At 33.8% G+C, this 22,388-nt stretch overlaps 1 protein-coding gene across 2 annotated transcripts in view; it reads right to left on the bottom strand.

The window, feature by feature from the left end:
* The window catches only part of LOC106467624 (sonic hedgehog protein A-like), a 66,992-nt gene extending 44,858 nt beyond the window's left edge, over window positions 1-22,134 (bottom strand). For both annotated transcript variants that reach the window (XR_002612575.1, XM_022396507.1), the window contains exon 1: window positions 21,400-22,134. Coding sequence is in view for 1 of the 2 variants with exons in the window: in XM_022396507.1 (XP_022252215.1) it covers window positions 21,400-21,756 (357 nt within the window). In the remaining variant the exon portion in view is untranslated. The remainder of the gene's footprint in view (window positions 1-21,399) is intronic.
* Window positions 22,135-22,388: the final 254 nt, after the last annotated feature.

Here is a 22,388-nt window from a genome sequence, read left to right as displayed (position 1 = left end):
ATGTTTACGTATTGTTTCATGAAAGACGTGCAATTTCAGAGCCATTTCACGAGTGTGTTGCCTTGGGTTAGACTTAACAAACGTCTTCAGAGCATCAATATCAATTCCAACATGTCGGCCCCTGTCATCACAGTTGACACTTACGAACGTTCAAAATATTTCCATAAACTTCTTTGATATTCTTTGTGAGTACAGAGGCGTTGTTTCCCTTCTTGTATTCTAACAACATTGACCCCAGTAGCACAGCGGTATGTCTGTGGACTTACAACGCTAGAATCCGGGTTTCGATACCCGTGGTGGGCAGAGCACAGATAGCCCATTGTGTAGCATTGTGCTTAACTTCAAAAACAACAACATCTAACAGCATTACATGCCGAATATGTATCTCGTCGTGTGCCATCATTATAAGGGATTAGAGTATACTAAACTTTATACCTTATATAGCTATACTAACATGACGTTTAGGCGGTTCGTTTAACTATTATACGTGATGTACGTTCTTTGGGGGGGGGGGTTAAGAATGTGTTCCAAAACGCGACAATAATTTCTTGATGACCTAATAGATAACTAATAATGGTTAGTGAGCAGCAATAAAAATGGTGTCATATTTAAAAAAAGAACCAGTTACTATTTACTGAAATCTACTGTACTATGGTATGATGAAATTTGGGACAAAATATTAAATCAACTTGAAACTATAAACGATACGATTCAAGGCAAAACAGATATGTCTTGGAATATATTTCGACGGTAGATAATAATAGTATTTAAACAAAAAACTTGTAGAACTTACACAATGGGCTATGAGACTGAAGTGTAAATCATCAGGATCTTCCTAATGTGTGTACTTATGTATTCAAAAAAACAAAATCCAATGTCTGTCTCTTTGTCTGCTTCTAAATATATTCCTGTAGAACGTTTTCTACAAGTAATTTTCAATACATATGTATATTAATTGGTACTTAGAGGAAGATATCAATATATTGTATATTATAAAATATCAGTGCCTGAAGATTCAATCCAAAAATGTGACGAAAAGCAGAAATTAAAAAGTTGAAGGCTATAGATCCCATACTCTTATCTCTCTGAAATTTAACCCCTTAAAGGATATTCAAAATTATATGGATAAATATCAGGTTGCCCTGACTTAAGCAGTAAGTATCTCGTGTAATGAAAACAATAATGTTTTTCACGACGTCTAACTTTTTACTCAGGTGTTCCTTGAAAAGCTGTTACGAGGTAAATTAAGATTATGGCATAACTCCTTAAGCATACCAGCCATACCACTTAAACACCATGTAGGTTTGTCTATCCCTCCTTCTGCACCGTCTGTGCCAAGCTGGACTGGTTGTTCATGCATGTGTAGAAGGCCAGAGGCAACCACTAGCTTTGTAATTTACACCTGTCTCGAAGGGCGATGGGCTGGCCTAGGCGAAGGGCGCCGCAATCCACGACGGCATTCCTGCAACACGGTGCTAGATGCGCTACGTCCAGGTGAAAGCAGTCTATGTAAATGGGAGTAAATTATATAGTTTTTCCTCTTAAATAACTAAAGCTATGTCTTGTTGGAGAGTAAAGAAGTACAAACAAGTACTTCATAACCAATTTAATACCAAGGGACCACCATTTTGATTCTTCCAGGTGACCTGCTAGTATCAACACTAGCTTTCTTATCCATCTCTGTATTCTGAGTAATATTTTGTCTATCGGCTAACGAACTTATGGACAGTTTTAAAAAAATAAGTTTTGGTATTATAGGTCATTTTTGAGTACGTAAAGTTGTGCGATTAAATAAGAAACATTAGCCAAACAGCCAATCAATAAAAACAATTTAGTGTAAAACAATTAAAGTTAAACAAATAACGCTATTATAATTTACATGAAGATTGAAAACATCCTCTTTTTCGTTATTTTAGTTTAGTAGATGCCCCCCCCAGCACTCAGCGCTAAGTCTGCAGGCTTACGATGCCAAAATTCGGGTTTCGATACCCGAAATGAGCAAAGCACAGTTAGCTCATTGTGCAGCTTTGCGCTTATCAACAATCAAATCAAGTTTATTTGATAGTTGTGTTTATCATTATTATGAAAAACCAGAAAGATATAAAAACAAACCTTATCGTAACCTACGTTTCGTTCTTAGTGTCTTGATTTTTTTTTTAACAATCTCTAAACTAAGTTTCAAATAACTGGCAAGTCAATAAAGTCATTGATATAAAATAACACCATTATTTACTCCAAACCAACTAAGAGGATTTTTAACGCTACTTGAAGAAATTTATCTTGAGAATATTTTTAGATAAACTTATTTTATTTTTCCAGAAATGAGAAATTAAGTGTCATTTTCAATTGTAGATATTTTCGTGCATCACGTCACGAGAAAACACGTGTATCCGCTGCTTTAACACCGCAGTTGACACATAATCATCAAAAATGTGCAATTTCAAAAAGAAACCATCCTAAAGTAAGGGGCTGTTAACCTTGGAACTAATAGTCGCTTTGAAGTATCGGGGTAAAAAAGTATCGCCACTCTAGCCATTGAAGCTACAACAGCTTGCTATGATAGTAAAGTCCTACGGCTGAGGGCTGGACTTTAACCTTCGCCAGCCATTCAGGGAAGAGAATCTACCAGGCAATCTTACGTGTCTGCCCTCCACTACATCAAGCGTTGTTTTAGTGAGCATTTGACCTTTGCCCCTTGTGTGCGTGGTTAAATATTTAGAGTGACAAACGAGATCGTCAACGGTTTGCTGGTCAACTTTATTATTGTTGGGTAACTCATCTAAACAAAAACTGTCAGCCAAGACTTTGTGTCTTTATCAAGTGAATGTCGAAACTGCCATTTAGTTGAAACAGTACTTGAAATGGGCCTTGTTTTTGTTTGTTTTTTTTCGTTTGTAAAAAAATAATACTCAATGTTTGTTAAGCAACCACAAAATAAAAAAAAAGCAGTAAATAGTTCTGGCTACTTTTCAAAATACCAGTCATGAGTTAGGCAAATTACGCTAAGAAAGAATAAGCGAACTTCTATAGGACTGCTACGACATTAAAAAAGGCTTAACTATAAGAACGTTGAAGCATAATTAAACACTGAATCCGTATCAACGCCGGAAATTTTCGACTGATCTTATAATTGAGTGATATATCGTATTTTACTCAGTTATCTCAGTTGTTTTCTAAGATGTTTAAAAGCAGTAGTGTATATTTGTAGTAACGAGCACATTTTATCAAAGAATATTCAGTTTTATGGATTGTTTGTTTTAGAATTTTTGCGCAAAGCCACCCCTAATTTTAAACTGAGAGACTAGGAGGAAAGCGGCTAGACAACAGCACCCACCGCTAACTTTTGGAAGCTATTCTCGTCAGATCGAATATTGGAATTTCTCCATCACACTTATATCGCATCCACGGCCTGGGCACGCTAATTGTTAGGCCATGTCAGGCCCAGTTCTATGGAAAGTGCAAAGAAAAGTCTATTGAAACTTTTATCAACATTTTTATAGCATTTAAAAATATTAAAACGTTTCGAGTACGTTCACTTCCACAAAATAGGTAGAAACTATATTTGTGAGTTTCTTGATTATCAAATACGAATCACAATAGGAATATTTTTTGTTTCGTATATATATCTCTAAGATTCGTCAAGTCTACTGACAGATAAATATGATATTCCTAACAAAAACTATTGTTTTAATCACAAGTGACGAAGATCTGGAGATAGCCACTCGAATGCTACATGAATGATTATTTTATTTTCTAGACGTATATGTATAAAACTGAGATGATAATTATCCTGATTGTACTCATTGTATTTTACTTTGACCATAATTGATTAAGACCACATACTGAAAGAAGCCTGGTGAATCTGTTCTAAATGAAGCAATTATTCCTAATTTTTTTACTGAGTTCCGTTAGAAATTTCAGACTGTGACTATATATTTATATCCTTTAACAACTTTTCACTGATTTTTCAAATCACAATTTATCATTTGAACGGTTTGTTTGTACGTTGTTAAGCGCCCATCTGCACAATGGGTTACCTGTACTGCGCTTAACACAGAGATGGAACACCGAATTTAATTTTAGCGTTTTAAATCTTGAAGCTTATCGTTGAGCCACTGGGTCCTTTTGAACGGACAGAGTAGGGGTAGTATTGCTATGTCATGGTTTAATGCTAACACGCTAATGTAAGCTTACAAATAAATATGTTCTGTTAAATAACATAAACCGTGGCAGTAAAGTGAATTAAAAACATTTAGCCTATGTCTGAAGTGTTAAAAGTGATGAAAAATTACACACTTTAAACCAGTTCATGCCGTAAAACAGTTGTTGTCAGGTGGTTTGATAATATGAATACCATTTATTGTACCCCAGTCGGCCCGAAAGCCCTGGTATTATACTAGAGGCCTCGTCGGCACTGGATATATGTAAATATACCGTGGTTGAAATATTATTATATACCCGTACTTATTTTTATCCAGAAATTTTTATTGAGAGTACATTGGGATCTTAGTAAACTCACTGATGTTTAAACTTGAACAGAGTAAGTCCATTATTTTAGGAAAGTGTGATTTTTCTTCATCATAAGCCCTGAGCAAATGAACAATAGTCACACAAAAACATTTTTTGTTTAAACTGAAATTCTTACTTGCAGTACCTTCAAGGAACTATACGTGTGATTGTGTTTTATGGAACTCCTTTGTAGTAAATAGATACATAAGCAGGTTGGGAATATGGAAACATTGTACTGTACAATTTATTTGTTTGTAATGGGCTATTTGTGCTGTGCCCACCATGGGTATCAAAATCCGGTTTTTAGCATTATAGTCCTTAAGACTTACCGTTGAGTCACTGGGGGTCCAATAGTAACATACTACGTACTTTGTAATATTTTCACATTAACTAATGTTATGCAAAACTGTCCTTAGCTTGTGTTTTGAAAAACATGTTTATAAAATAATAGAAAGTACTCTGATAAATATGTTTGCACGTACTTATAATCGCCTCACCTTCAATGACTTTGTAAATAGTCACAGATCGATATACTTATATATACTATACACGTTTCTCGTTGCATTGATTACCACGATACTTTCTACAGATGTATGTTTTACATGTTCTAAATATTATGTGATAAATATGTTCCTTTTTTATCGTCCAGTAAGAAACATATCTTCCTCTGAATGACTTATTCTACCTATCCTGCTTGACTATGCAAGGATTTATAGGCGGGTTGTTTATTCAAACTGACCATAGTAATTATTAGTAACCCATATACGATGTTGAATCCTTGGCTACGAAACTTCAAAACCAAACAAACAATCCATAGAACTGAACATTCTTTGATAAAGATCACCTGGACTGATACTATGACTGTTATAGAGGTGATGGAAGTGTGACGTTTCAATCCTTGGCTTCGAAACTTTAGGACCAATTTGTTAAATATGATCACCTGGACTTATGCTGTGACTGTTCTAGAAGAGAGGAAAATGTGATGTTCGAATCCTTGGCTTCAAAGCTTCGGAACCACTTTATTAAATAAGATCACCTCGACTGATATTATGACTGTCTAGAGGTGAGGAAAGTGTGATGTTTCCAAAATGTTAATGAAACGAACAGTAATGTGACAGAAAAACGAAACTATATTTATTATTATTACACAGTATGAAACTGATTATGATTTAAAAAAAACAACTGACAATTTGTCTCAAAACGAGTTCTACAATTAAAAGTGTATGTAAATGTAACAAAACGATTATTTTGCACATTATCTCAGTAACAAGAAGTTAAGTTTCATTAACCCTAAACTGACTTTCCTTTGGGCAGTAAATTGTATATAACAGGGAGCCGGTGATATAGATATATAGCTCACATTCGTGTATGAGTAATCAAAGAAAGTCATGATAGCTTAGGGCAAACTTATTTTCTGTGTTTATTAGTATCCTTACCTCAGGATTATTATATGCATAATCAACCCTGTATGTAACTTACACTATGATTGGAATGATTACAGTACCCTTGATGGTAGCTGCTAAAGACTTCTTGTATCCTATACTTGATCTCCTTAACTTTGTGTTTGCTGATTTTTTGACTAATGAAGACAATGAAGATTGACGATGAAGCTATGAACACCAAGATTAAATTATTGATGCAAGTTTTAATATTGAAGTATTATACTTTTAGTTTTAAGTTTAAATAATGTACATCTATTTTTACTTTCTCTTGAGATGTGTCCTGTTTTTAGATATAAATTTTAGTTTATTTCCTATTTGTAAACATAACACAATATCCTATACTTTCTCCCGAGTTTAAATTGTCTTTTCTCTCTTTAAGTATATGTAACGTCTTCACACACACACACACGGTTTCGTAAGTCACAGGTCCTAGAATCCCTCTCTTATCGCAGGACAACATTTTACCAGATCTAACAAACAACGAAGTTAAATTAGTATCTAATAAGTTCAAATACTTATAGAAAGTTACAACACCTACTATGTAATTTTTTTATTTAATCGTTTAACTGCATATTTGCTAATATTTTCAAAATTTAATCTTCCATTACAATTTCATTATATTGTAATAATACTTGAAAAACAATTCTGATAATGATATATTTTCTGAGCAATAATACTTAGATGAAACTATATAGAAAGGTATACTTCGATAAGTCTATAAGTTTTTGTTTTTTTTACAAACTTTATATCAAAGTAACTTAACATTATAAAAACATGTATAAAGCAATCGTATAAAAGTTGCATCAGAATTTATACAAGACATTGGAATATCTTAAAATTTCCAATTATAAATAATAAAATTGGTGTTATTTAAATTAGTAGGAAGATGATCATTAAAAAGCTACAGCTCAATAACAAATCAATTTTCGAGTTATGCGACTTAGTAACAATTCTAGTTTAATGCATCATTACATCTTTGTCATAATCCTCTTCGGTATTATATAGCGTAAACTTAATTATTAATTTGTTTGTACTAGAAATAACAATTTTTGGTTTACAATGAAAGTAGACACATATTCCTGTCCATAAAAATTATTACCTAATTATAATTACATCTCTCAATACTTACTGTTTTGTTTTTGGTATGTGAACTTTATTAATTCGCTGCATTTTCTAACAACGCATTCGACGCATAACTAATTTTAAAATAAATACTAAATCGTTTCGTACAAATGTGTTTATGTTGTTTGTAGTGATTATTCTCACCTAGTTTTCATTTATTTCATAGACATGAATGCACGAGTCGAATCTAATGAATGAAAAATTTATAGGTTTATTGAAATCTTTTATATCATCTATAATGTAGATAGAAAGAAATAAAACATCTTATTTGCAATTTGGTTTCAAAGTATCACGTGACATTGTACTTTATGAACAATAAAGATGGCGCCTATGGTCCAACAACCCTTGCTCTTTACTGCGTCACTCATTCAACCTTACCAAACTAGGTGACTTCAGCAACAAAAGTCGCTATACCATTTTACAAAACCAAGTATTGACGCAGTCGGAGAGCCAAGAGTGGAACATTCATTTAATGAATTCTTGAATTTCAAACAGACGCATGATCTTCGGATACCATATAGTCTACACCTAAACAGACTTTGTTGGAGTAGGCTATCTTCTGGAGGTCACGCGATAGATGTCATTTGTAGGTGATAATCCTGATTCATTATATCATACATATCAAAGAGGATAGCATAAAACTACTATTTTTACAGATTATATACGCCCCGAGATTCATAAAATAATGAACGTTTCCCAACAGCTTTAAGAACCTTAGAAGATCAATGCCTCCCATGTATATACGAAGGTCTATCTTAAATTACATAGATCACTGTATAATGCAGGAATATACAATTAAACAACAGTAACTTATTAGAAGAAGGCTTAGCGTTGCTCTGATGCTTTAAATTAACTTCGAATAGCGCCCTATTTCGGAAAGGCACAGTGCGTATCTAAAAGGATTTACGCACATGATATTCTAAGGCTTAGATCATGCATCAACAACCCACTGAGTTTCATTGGATTAACTCCTGGGCTAAAGAAAGAAAAAATAAACTGGTTTAGAATTTACTTCGGTAAAAAAAACATTGTTTGGCTTTTTTAATTATTATTATTCGAATAGGAAAACTTTATCGTTTGTAACTCGTCTCGGAAATTGCATATTTATAATACGAGACAAAAAAAATGTAAAAGCGAGCTAGCCTTATTGCTATTTTAGTGAACAACGTTTAGAAACTACGAAAAAATTATTTGCATAATTTGAAAGCGTTGGCTTCAGAACCCAATCTTTTAAAGTTCCAAGTAAAGGAGCACGTGCCAGGCATGGCCAGGTGGTAAGGGCGCTCGACTCGCAATCTGTGGATTGCGGGTTCGAATCCCCTTTCCACCAAGCATGCTCGCCCTTTCAGCCGTGGGGGCGTTAAAATGTGGCGGTCAATCCCACTATTCGTTGGTAAAAGAGTAGCCCAAGAGGTGGCGGTGGGTGGTGATGACTAGCTGCCTTCCCTCTAGTCTTACACTGCTAAATTAGGGATGGTTAGCGCAGATAGCCCTCGTGTAGCTTTGCGCGAAATTCAAAAACAAACAAACAAACAAGCTATAAATGTGTTCGTTACCTAGAAGCAACATAAACAATTCTATGGTTTATTTAGAATGTTACCAGGAAGAATGAACATTTAACTACATAACTGAAGTATTTGTATGTGTATTAAGCGACAAAGGTAGATTTCTTACCAGTTCGTTACAATGTGCAATAGATATTTAAATACACTTCAGAGTTTCGAATCAACGCACCATCAACTCATCTCGCCCATTACTGGCAATACATAAACCTACCTTTCTTTCCTCACAAATATCGAAAGAAAGATGGATAAATAAATAGAATAAATCTTACCATTGAACATGAACACAAACTGTTTACAAAGCTAGAAAACTGTCTATCGGAAGTTTATCACTTTTGTTAATTTCGAGCATCGTGTAAGTGCGAAAATTGAGCTGAGAGAATGACAGTTGTTATTGAAGCATGGGCAGGGTTACCTTGGATAAAATGTAATAAATGGTCAACATAACACGTCTAAATAAAAATTTAATTCAGTTTCATTTCGTGCAACGTTTTAGATAGGCGCTCTTCGTCATCAGTAATTATCATGTGACATAGAAACTAGGCTAAGAGAGACGACACAGGTTCCAAATACAAAGCATAATCACTCATTCACGTAAGAAAACACCAACATTTTCATAAATTCATTACTTGAAAAATAGTCTTTTCAACAAGGTAATGATGCGGATAATGAGAAATGGTAGAGTTTGTAAAGCGGATGAACTTTTTTTCTTAATAAATAATAATAATAAAAATTATTCCCTAATCCAGGTATGACTTACATGATCCTGTCTTGTGTTTTGCAATTTTTATTTTTGCTTGAGAAGCTAAGTATAGGCAATTACGTCTCCAACTACAGCTTTGGGCAACATCCTATTATGTTTCAATGTATCTTCCATTGACGTTTCGTGAAAACAAAACATTAAACTTGTTATTCAGACCTAGACAAATGTTATTGTTTTCCACGATGTTAATTATCTCAATAATGTCAATTATATAATTTGAGAACAAGATGCTTATCAATATTTATTCTTTCTTAGCCTGGTTTCTATATATTGTTTGTTTTGAATTTCCCGCAAAGCTACACGAGGGCTATCTGCGCTAGCCGTCCCTAATTTAGCAGTGTAAGACTAGAGGGAAGGCAGCTAGTCATCACCACCCACCGCCACTACTCTTTTACCAACGAATAGTGGGATTGACCGTAACATTATAACGCCCCCATGACTGAAAGGGCGAGCATGTTTGATGGAACGGGGATTCGAACCAGCGAACCTCAGATTGCGAGTCGAGTGCCCTAGCCCTGGCCATGCCAGGCCTAGTTTCTATGTAACACGGTACTTACTACTGATGAAAAGCGCCTACCTAAAACGTTGCACAAAATAAAATTAACTAAAGTTATCAATTATTCGAATTGTTTCGGCCTGGTATGGCCAGGTGGTTAGTGCGCTTGACTCGCAATCTGAAGGTCGCGAGTTCGAATCCATGTTCTACCAAATATGCTCGCCTTTCAGCCGTGTGGGTGTTATAATATGACGGTTAATCCCACTATTCGTTGATAAAATAGTAACCCAAGAGTTGGCGGTGGGTGGTGATGACTAACTGCCTTCCCTCTAGTCTTTCACTGCTAAATTACGGACGGCTAGCGTAGATAGCCCTCGTGTAGTTTTGCGCGAAATTCAAAACCAAATCGAATTGTCTCTGCTCACGCGTCTCGTGGATTAACAGTTACTCATGTGTTACCTTGGTATATGTATGGGAATAATGGTATATTGTAAATATAGATATTATCCTATTTAAATAGACAGTAGCTATAACGAAGACAAAATTGATCAACATTAACTAAACGGATAAAAAATACACTAGTTAGTTTTGTATCTATAAGAAACAACAAATAAGACTAAACTGATCAACAATACGCAAGTTATTTTTTATGTACAAGTGACTACAACAAAAACTAACCGACAACAAATACTCTCGCTAGTCTTCTTATATGTTGAAGTAACATTAACTAAGCCTAAACTGATCAACAATACTTGTACTATTCGACACAGGTGAATGCAACCAAAAGGCCGTGGCCCCAATATAAGGATACACGACTTTCTGTCAACCTAGGGAACAGGCTTATAGCTTATAGCACACCAGGGACCACAGAGATAAAGGGATGAGATACCTCGCGTGGCCCTGAGGGTGGGGGGTGTAGAACGAGCATGCTGAGCTACAGTAATATCCATTACATTCAAATCAGACTATGTCGTAAACCCATTACGACGGGACTGAAACAGAATGAAATAGAGAGTTCGCCATAGTAATGGAATGCGGAGCTTTTCACCATAGAAGCCACGAAGGATTCGGTTGGTCTCAGTTCTCACGGTTCGTTCTGTGCCTGTACCGCCTTTTGCCAAGACAAGTTACAACCTGGCTCCACACCTTAGTGGAACAATAGGAATCCATTTAATGCTTTTTATGACTAGAAGCTGTCTATAATCTTAGCCGATTTCACACTCGTCCACAATGCCAGGTAATGACAGTCGTTTTTCTGTTAGTTTCTTATATCAATATCCATAAGATATTTGTACATTATTCGCGAGTATCAAGTGCTATTTGTCAAGTTCAGAATGGTTGTGTAATAAATAAAAATACATGTGTTATTTTTCAATCATACAACTTATAAACATTAAAACCAAACAATGTTATATTTACCAGTAATATATGTGTTATATAATAATAAGAGTGACGATAATTTAACTCACATCAGTATTTAATGAGCCAGTGTATAATAGCATTTCAATTTTACATAGTTTGTTTCATGCCATACTCTTGATTATTCGAGAACAATGTGCATACTGCGTTTCTTTGAAAGCTCAAATAGGATAACGACGGCTCAAGCTTCAGATACAAAGATGATAATAATCATTCGAGCACTCAAGAAAATACTTATATTTGAATAAATTTATTACTTGAAAAATAATGTTTTAACAAGATAATGATGTGGAAACGATAAATGGCGGGACTTATAAAGCACACGAAACTTTTTTCTTAATAAGTCAAATATATTTTTATTTCCTAATCTTAATTGATACCGTCTTGTGTTTTGCAGTTTAGATTTTTTTGTTTGAGACGCTAAATATGGGCAATTACGTTAACAACGACGGCTTTGAAAACCACATTACGTTTCATATATTTTATAGACGTTTCGTGAAAACAAAACATGAAACTCATTAGTCATACCTAGACAAATGTTATTGTTTTTCACGACGTTACTAATTTCAAGTTCCTTAATGATGTCAACTATATAATTTGAAAGCAAGGTGCTTATTATTATTATTTATACAGAACAAAAGAAAATTTTCAAGTTGACAAGCAACTCTTATCATCAGTAGACACAAAAAAACACACATGATATAGAAGTTTTCAATAACATTTAAAGGTTAAAAAAAGAAGAAAGATAACTTATACACCTGGAAAGTTACATAGGTGTTCTATGCATGTGACTATTTATTATCAAAAGTATGAATACTAATGTAAACAAACAGTTCGGATCCAATAAATGTGTTGAATATTTCTTACCTTTATTTGGGAAGGTTCTATTTAAGGTTACAATATCAAAGGGTTCTTAAAGAGTATGATAAAGCTTTTAAGATATTTCGTTCTTTTTCTTGTTTTATTCTAAGCATCAGTGGATATATTTGTTTGTTGTCAACCTCCCAGTGGCTCAGGTCATAATGCCAAAAATCGGGTTTCGATAACTCCTGTGGGCCGAGCACAGTGTAGCTTTGAGCTTCACAAGAAAAAAGAAAATTTAATATTACATACTATTTGTATATCAATTACAACCACCTACTGAGAATAAGTGTACGCTTTCAATTGTTTATTAAACCCTCCTATATTTTTCTTTATATCTTCACTACGGTTTTAAAATGACCATAATAATAATAGTAAAACGTCCTTTCACTTACAATCTGTATTCCACTGACGTTGTTATTCCAAGTTAAAGATGTTACATATTATAACACTTCCTCATTGATGCATTATGTATCAATTTATACAAGATGTATAAAAGTAATTGCCCTCCGGTTACTCCGCGGCAAGTCTCGGGTATTACAGCGCTAAATATCGGGTTTCGATACTTGCAGTGGGCACAGCACATATAACCCATTGTGTAGCTTTATGTTCATTCACAAACAAACAAATGAGAGCATGTTTTGAAAATCATTTCAACTTTAAATTTTTAAAAATATTGTTGTTGTTTCTAGTTCCACGCTATTTTAAAGATGTAAGTCCGTAAACTTACAGCTAACCCATCGGTGACTTCTAAAAATAAAACAAAAGTCATTAACCCCAGATTTCTCTCTTGAAATGTACGACCTTGATTCTAAGATTGCAGCTCTCTGTTGGTAATACGTCTAGTTATCTTAGAATTGATAGATCAATAAATACTAGATAAAACAGCTATATCTAATTCTGATTACAATTTGGTGTTATCATACTATACAAAACTGCGACGAACTTTATGCCAGTCACAAATCAAAACGAAATATTTTTGTTTCTCTTTTATAGGATAATCTATGCGTATTGCACAATTATGTCTAACATAAAACATATTGTAGTACGATTTTTCATTCATTACATCAGACGTGTTGCCCTAGTAGACAAAATGTGAACTGATGCTGGCGTAGAGGAACGTTATTAAACTTACAACTACAAACAAAAAATAACTGTTTTTGTTTTTTAACTTCTACTTAAAAACTTCTCTTCATACACACGCATTTTACGCTGTACTTAGTAATTTTTCAAATAAAACAAGTTTACAAAGAACGGAATAAAACCTTTGAATCACACTTCAACAGAAAAAAAAAAAGGCATTTCACACTTTGGTATTCAAAATTTTATTTCTTAAAACACAAGTACTTTGGCTGTGTTACTAAACTCTTTGTAACATTGTTTTTGTTGTTGTTTTTGCAGGAAGTCAAAAGATAATATAACCACTTGTGTTACTGGTCTTGAAAAAAGTGTAGTCTTCCTATATACATTTAGTTTAATTTGACTAACCATGCCGATTTAAACCAAAGTCCTAATAAGTTCCAAACAGAACTTTTCAGGATTATTGTGGTATAAGGAAAGCGTAGTTTATGTTCAAGATAATCTAACTTAATGATAAATGTGCATCATTTTATTATGTTTGACAGAACAAATACTCAAACGTGAGCGCGGACAAATGCTAAATAAGATTACTTTATTAAATAAAGTTACAAATACAAATTAAGCGTGTGATTATCAATTTGAAATAGAATGAAATGTTTTTGAAGTGGTACTTATTCTTCCATCACTGTTAACAAGAAGCCTAATTCACGAAGAATTACATCAGAAATGGGAAATTTCTGGATTATGTAATTATGGATCAGAAGATTTATTGGAGTTTGTAGAGTTGTTAGATGAATAGTGAGGTTGGAATGGTGTCATTATTGCACATGATTGATTGGTAAGTATCACATGTTTATTTTGAGTCGAGAAAGAAAAATGATGTTCTTCTCGTATAGTTACAAATGAATAATTCTGATAGACAGGACTGACAAATATTTTTCAGATGAACAAAAGAGATAACGTAGAACAACGTAATTGCTTTTATGGCGAGTTTCAGGAGATTGATTACGGTTTCTTGCGTGACGAAAATATCTTCGTGCGTCAATTCGTGCTTTTAGTTGAAAATATATATTTATGGTTCATAAAATACAAACAAGTCAAGATTGTAGTTTATCTATCAATTTGACTTATTGTCGAATCCATCTACATGTAAATACTCTTCTTCTGACTCACTATAAGCAGCTTGTCTGAGTGTGTCACTTTATTACGTATAAATCTGCTAGCTTAGATCATCTTTCTTCTCCTTAAAATTACAAATTTCCATTTGTTCAGAATGACGCTTGGCCAAATTATTGTACAATATAACTTTTCCAGTTGCCTGGGACACCCAGCTGGCTGCTTTATTTTACAACATACCTCTGCCAACCGACTTTACAACATACATTTGTCACCTTATTCTACAACATGCCTCTGTCCACCGATTCTATAACATTCCTCTGACAACCTATTCTACAACATACCTCTGTGAAATTATTTTACAACATACCTCTGCATACTTATTCTACAATATACTTCTGCCAACCGATTCTACAACATACCTCTGCAAACCGATTCTACAACATACCTCTGCCAACCTATTCTACAATATACCTCTGACAACCGTGGCTGCTGTCTACAACATATCTCCATCAGTTGGTGATATCGACGACTGTCTGTAAATGATTATATCATTTGGATGTTCTTTAAAGTTTAAGTGTGTCGTTATAAGTCGTCTGGCTGTTCTGTATAGTTTATATCTACCACGCTGACTAATTAAATAAATATCATTTTCTGTATCAGTTAACTGGGATGTCTGGCTATTTTCTAAATTCGTTTTGTCATTAACCACTCATACAGTAAAAATCATCATTAAGGGATAATTAGATTTCTTTATTCTCTCTTCCAAACTTATATACGAGTATATGTTGATGTGTATGTCATATATTTATATACATGTATTTGTTATGGTACTGTGCTTTTTCAAGCCAGAGATAATAAACACGAAACTCATAAGCCTGACAGACATAAAACCCGACATTCTAGTTTTAACGAGATTACATAAAATGTCCAACTTTTCTTTTGAATTACTTAGTAGCATAGCACGTACGTGTTTCACTTCACATAAAAGTCATCAACTTTGTCCAGCAATGTTTTTAGCGATGTGGTTTTATCTGTAAAATAACTTTAAGAAAATGCAAACTTAAAAGAAATGAAAAAATACACATATTTTATGGATTACACATAGTTTTACGTCTTGCAAGTAGAAGAGGCGTTTGTAATAAAATTTTACGCACTTTTAAAGCGTCTAATCTGAAATTTTGTATAATACACAAGCATATTTTCTTCTTTTTTAAAACAAACTCTCGGCAAAATCACTCACTGCGCTTCACAACTAATTTTTGTTTTGTTTTTCTAAAAAGCTTCAATCTTACTGTTTCAAATCATAGTCAAATGCATTTTCTTCATGTTTTTAAGCCAAATTCACAGAGTTTATATGACAAATTGTAAAATAAGAATTCTGTTTTGTACATTGGTTTCAAAAAACCATCAAGCCGTTACTATTCTGATGGATCATCCATGTTTTCTGTATAATATCCCTAACATTAGAAATTGAGATAGTTTTCCAAAATTTTCCAAACATTTAGTTCTTTGCCACCTGAGGTAAAAATATTTGATATTTCAGGCAAGAACTTTTAGTTTGGTTCAAGAAATTATTTTGCCTTTACGGGGTTTCGATTTTTTCAGAAAATACATCAACTGATTAAAAATTGTTCCTTTTTATCATAACGATGGGTTTGGTTTCATTGTGAATACTTCATTCATCACGAAATGTCAGTTATTAATTAGATAGCGGCATCATCTGCTAATACAATTCTTTGTCTCGAATGGGATGAAAGTCAGTTAGTCCATTACTGACCGCAACTGTTTAGAATTAGTCCAAAATATTTCTAAAAACGTCGTATTTGAAAAGTACCACCAAGAAGGATCTGATGTAGCCATTATATAGCATCAGCAGATATAAAATAAGTACCAGAGAATCAACTGAATAAGTTGAATTGTACATACGCAATTATGTACATTCGCAACAGGTGTAAACCAGTTGTATGATGGTTAGGTTAAACAAAATGTTAGTGTCTTCATTAAGAACTGTAAACTTCTCAAGGTGATCTTTGGTCATGATAAAAAAATATATGAAAAAATAGGATAGAATGCTCTGCTTAAGGAAAAGTCGCAGTTCTTCCCTTCATTTCCTTTCATTTTACCAAAGCCATCGCACATGAATTTAACAGAAACATGAAACACGAGTTAAGCTGGACTATTCCAAATTATTTGGCAGAATTTTGGTCAAATGCAGTTTTAACTTACAAATTACAAATAACCAACTGAAGCTTTATTTCAAACCGAATTAGATGTGGACGTGTCGAAGATTTTTATAGTTTTAATATTTCCACCTTATGCCAGAGTCAAGGGAACAAAGTCGTAATAATATTTGCTATAGATTGTTTTGTTTCCGGAATTTCCCGTAAAGGAACACAAACCGTTCCTAATTTTGAATTGATAAATCACATAGTCAACAGCGGCCACCGGATACACTTCAGTTACTCTCATAATGGCTGGAGACGGCTTGAATGGGTAATGAAGAAAAATTTTAATATAAGTTTAACATAACAGCAAATGTACAGCGTTTCGACAAGATTTTGTCATCATCAGGTACTGACCGTCACTCTTATAGCACATCCCCAAGTGAGAGTGCACATTTGGGAACAAGAGACTACAAACCATAAACCTTCTGATTCACGGTGTGAGTATACCAACCAAAAGGCTATGTCCGGTCCAATTTTTCTATAAACAAGTATATTAAAATTATATATTTTTCAGTGGAAAAAGAGTGAAATACTTTCATGTCTTCTTTTTCTTCAAAAATTTAAAGGAAAATTTAAATATTTCATTGTTATTTTTATTTTGTAGTAATGAAGTCACATGTGGTGGTGAAGGTGCATGAAGAGTTTTCAGATATATTTTGGCTTACTAAGTTTTGCAAAATACTTCACCTTTTTGCTTTTGATATAAAAGTTGTATAGTAATTTCTGAAATATAGTAAAAAAATAATATTTGATATTTCTTAGTTAGGCGTCTCAATTATTTGCTCCAATCACGAATTGTTCGATAACACTTTCTTTTATCGTTGAAAGTAAAGGAAGTTACCTGTGTTTGTTAATACAAGCCTGCCCTTTCATAACCATACTGGAAAGAAAGATTATTGTTAAGGCATTTCTTAGAGACGTAAAAATCATAGTTCCTAACTGCTAGAACAGCAGACAATTTCTGGATTTTAGGCCTATTTCTGTTAACATGAGATTTATTGATTCCATTGTTATTATCATGTTATATGATAAGGCACTTAATTAGCTTCTAGACATAGAGAATAGAGATAAATAAAATTATTTATTGTATTTCGAATGCACAGACGTGTGGCACTATTCAAAGTAAACATCGAGTGTATTAATAATGGCTGAAGACGGCTTGAATGGGTAATGAAGAAGAACTTTAATATAAGTTTAACATAACAGCAAATGTACAACGTTTCGACAAGGTTTTGTCATCATCAGGTACCTGTCATCATCGAGTGTATTGATTTTACTGGAAAGGGACAAGAGGTATATCCTACTCATAAGGAAACAGCATATTTCTTTCCTATTAAAATGACATTCTTTGTTATTTGGTATAGCTGCAGTTCTACTTATTGGCATGGAGCTTTCAAATGTATAGCATTTTCTATACTGTACTGGTCAAACACAGAACATCGTGGCTGAGTTCCCTCCAAAACATATCTCTGTCATCAAACTAGCTGATTGTTCTCAGTTACATATTTCTGGTAGAATACAACATCTTTTGTCAGTTTTTTATCCGTGCATAACTCTGTCAGTATACTGACAAAAAATGTCTCTGTCGATCAACTGCAAGGATATTTGTTGCATGCTGTTCTTCACAACATGATTCTATTAGATGGGTATAATACGTGTCTACTGAAAACTACGTGACTCTGTCACTGACTGTAATATCTTTCTACTGAAGAGTACACAACATTGTCAGTTGACTGTATATTTCTCTACTAAAACTATAGGATTCTATCAGTTGGTTGTTATACCTGTCTACTGAAAGCTACAGGATTCTGTACGTTGGTTTTAATATCTGTTTACCAAAAACAAAGTGACTCTCAGCTGGCTGCTGCTAAAAACAATGTGACTGTTAGCTGTTTGCTACTGAAAACAACGTGACTGTTAGTTGATTGCAATATCAGTCTGCTACTGAAAGCTGCGTCACTTTCAATTGACTGTAATATATTTTACTGAAAACTATGTGACTGTTAGTTGAGTGTAATATTTGTCTGCTACAGAAAAGTTGCTAGTAATAAACACTTCTTACTCGAATCTCACTTTCTGCACTTGTCAATAGCTATGAACACTACAATTACTCAATGGTCTAAGAATCGATCTGTGCGTTGATTTTAACTTGAAAATAAAATAAAAAGCCTAAAAACGATTAGATGATGATGTGTACACATAGCTCATTATTATCTTCATAAATAGAAGCAATTATCAGATATGCTTTAACATAGCAGAGTCACAAAAAGCCTAAAAACGATTAGATGATGATGTATATACATAGCTCATTATTATCTTCATAAATAGAAGCAACTATCAGATATGCTTTAACATAGCAGAGTCACAGAAATTACTGCGACAAAAATACAGACCAGAGTTTAATTTTAAACAACTGTTACTTTTTTTCATTTGGATAAAAATTATTTGGAAGACAAAAGCTAAGACAAATGTTTTTCATTTCTTCCAGTGTTATTTTTGATAAATCTCAATTTCTCTGTTCACACGAAACGAAAGTCTCGAGTGGATAAAATTATATCCTGTTTGGTATAATATCTTCACATAAGCTAAACATTTTATGTTTCATGCATACTGGATTATTTTTTTTTTTTGCATACCTCAACATACCCTATACCAGTTGTTTTCAATTCTTTCATACCATACACTTGACTAAGCCAAAACCTTCTTATATACAAAGTACCATGTTCAAAACTTCATTCGAAGTGATTTCATTCAATGATGAGATGATACCTGAGTAAATACTTGTAGATATGTATCTTTTAATGTTTTTATATATATAAAAAAAAGAAGAATGGAAAATTAAACATGAACAATATTTTAACCCCTCTTTGTTATTTATGATCATTCCGTGTATAGAAACATGATAAGTTAAGTAGAGGTCTTTCATTAATGTTATATAGAAAACGTGGTTATATATGGTATCCGGATTTAGCGTAGAACGATAGTAACACATTATGTCATGTTGCTGATAACATATCAGCTAAGTATAATAACTCTGATAATATGTTCAGGCTTGGTGCTTATTTATGTATTTTTAGACGTGTTTACTCGTTGGTTTAAGTTTATGCCTATTGTGAAATGTAAAATATGTATAGTTTGATAAGAATGTCGGTCCTTAATACCATGAGATATCACTGTTTGTATAAAGTCTTATTAGAATAACGTTCCTTTATGTGTTACCTCAATTAATTCCCTTTGTTTGCTGTAACATTTTATATTACATTATACAACATAAGTTATTAAATCATATAAATACTATTTTGCCAATATATATAACTTTGGTGATCGATATTAAGCCTATTGTGTTCCCTTTATCATCTAGATAACAATAGAATTAGCTGAGGGTACATATCGTTTTGAAGCGTGTTTCTTGAATAATTGGAAAGCAAATGAGGATTCATAAGAATCTAAAAATTACTAAATAAACTAACACTAATTCAGTAGAATTCAGCAATGCCACTTCTCGAGCTGTAAGTTGTTTTCAATTGTATGATAAAATAACTTTTTGCCATTGACATTTGCAACGCAACAAAAACAATTAAGTGTTTCATACGAATAATAGCACCAAGTAATTTTCGCGGATCTTTTTTATATTTGTTATTTCTCAACAGTTCATTTTCAAAGCATTTGAATAAATAAATTTCCTTAAAAAACGGTGTTTATAAATTTAGGAAGTTTTGTGTTCTTTTCTAATTAAAAGTCTACACATATAACAATGAATGGAAATCAAGACACACACAACTTGAATGGTTAATCCAGACACACACAACATGAATGGTTAATCCAGACAAAAATAGGCATAATAAAACATTAAAATTCTTACCAATAGTGAACTACTTATTCTGGTTTCGGCCTATTTGCCAAAAACTGTTTTCTACCACTGAGGTATGAAAACATAAACAGTTTCTAAAAATACTATCAGTTCCTCAGTTTTCTTACCTACTTTCTTATTTCTAGTGTAGTTACGTTTACTGTTTGAAGTGTTTCCTTAAACTATTAATATTCTATAGACTAATTTCACTGGATTACCTCGAGAAATAATTGCGTATAGCGAGGACGTTATCGCAATGTCAAGAACTGAAATCCACGTAGCTCTATATATTCAGTGTTTAATTTGTAGGAGGGAAAGTTACCAGATCACTGTTATTGGGTGTAGGGAGCGGATTTTGAGTTTTATAAGGTAACAATTTAAAGGTTATTGAAGTTATCATTTGAGATAGGCTTGGAGTTAAGTGATGTAGTTATTATGACTAAGTCAGTTAAATATCAGTTCGCAGTGAAACCTAAGCAGTCTTTAAATTAATTACTTTAAGTTAAAAAACAGAAAGAAAACAGTTTCCGGATCTGAAACCCGGATAGATTAGGCGTAAATTAAGCGTTGTTTATATTGCAGTCAGAACATTATGAGTGAAGCTTATCAGAAAGCACAAACACTAATGGATACAGTTTTACCGATTTAGACTAGCATAACAGCTAGCCTAAAAATGACTCAGTTAAGCATAGAGGATATAGACAATGCAGAGGCTAATAGATGAAGGTTTTCTAAATTTCTTTTGACAATAACATTTATTTAAATAATCACATGCTGCTGATGCATATTAACGTACAGCATATATATATATATAATGGGTGCATATTAACGTACATATATATATATATATATAATAGGGGACATATTGTCGTACATATATATAAAATAGGGTGCATATCAACGTACACATATATAACAATCTTAACTTATGTTACTCCTAAGAGATCTTACCCTGGTCATCAGGCGGTCTGCTCCTGTACCTTCTTCATCTTTGAACACAATATCTTGATTATAATTTGGCACCAAGTCTTTAAAACGAGGATCATCGCGACTGATACTCTTTTCAGGGAGTCCACTGGCAGTGAGGGTTTTTTCAGAGACATTAGGGATGTGTTGCTTGAAGACAAGCGGCGTCAGCCTATGATCTACGCGGCGCCGGTAGCCACTCCGTCCTGGTCCGCAACCACTTGCTGTTTCTGTTAACAAGAGGACAGTCAAAAGAAGAAGGGAGGTCCGCTTCCATCGTGTTCGATAACAACCACCAGACCACGAAGTTTCTCTATTCAATAACGGTATCAGCATATTCATCAGATAGACAGGTAATCCACCTTAACACTTCACCTACACACATAGAATTTTATATCGTGTCTGTTGTGACGAAAGCATGGTAACTTGGCATCACATGCTTTCTATTAAGCTTATAGCTAGAAAGCGCGCACAAGCAAGACACACATATCTATCGCCTTGTATGATTAGACTGAGGGGCCATCGTTTTATCATTAAATTTATTTCTGTTCTGAAACCGTTTATACGATATTCGATATTGCGTATGTGTACTCAAGTTGTTAGAGTTTTGCGCAGTCGCGGAAAGCATATCTTCACAGCCCAGGTCACACCGTGGTGGACAGCAAATACCATCATCCTACTCTCGACCAAGTAGGCAACCTTTGCTCCCGCTTGTGATTGGTACATCTCTGTAACTTCCGTGACTCACATACGTTCCCTCGCGGTAACACCTGAATAGTGTTTACCTTAGGTTGAGCGAGTAGACACATAAGCACCCTGACCTGATGTCAACAAGCACCCACATATTTCAGTTTTCTGAATGGCCATAACAGCACCCACATTTTAGAGACTGTTCTAGCAACACCCAGGCATGTAACAGGGTACCAAAAATTCTTAAAAGCATCTCACTTTTAATACAATGATACGAAAGTTTA

Source organism: Limulus polyphemus, unplaced genomic scaffold (assembly GCF_000517525.1).
Source record: "Limulus polyphemus unplaced genomic scaffold, Limulus_polyphemus-2.1.2 Scaffold81, whole genome shotgun sequence".
In the NCBI taxonomy this organism is placed as follows: domain Eukaryota; kingdom Metazoa; phylum Arthropoda; class Merostomata; order Xiphosura; family Limulidae; genus Limulus; species Limulus polyphemus.
This window is presented reverse-complemented; position numbering and strand designations above follow the sequence as displayed.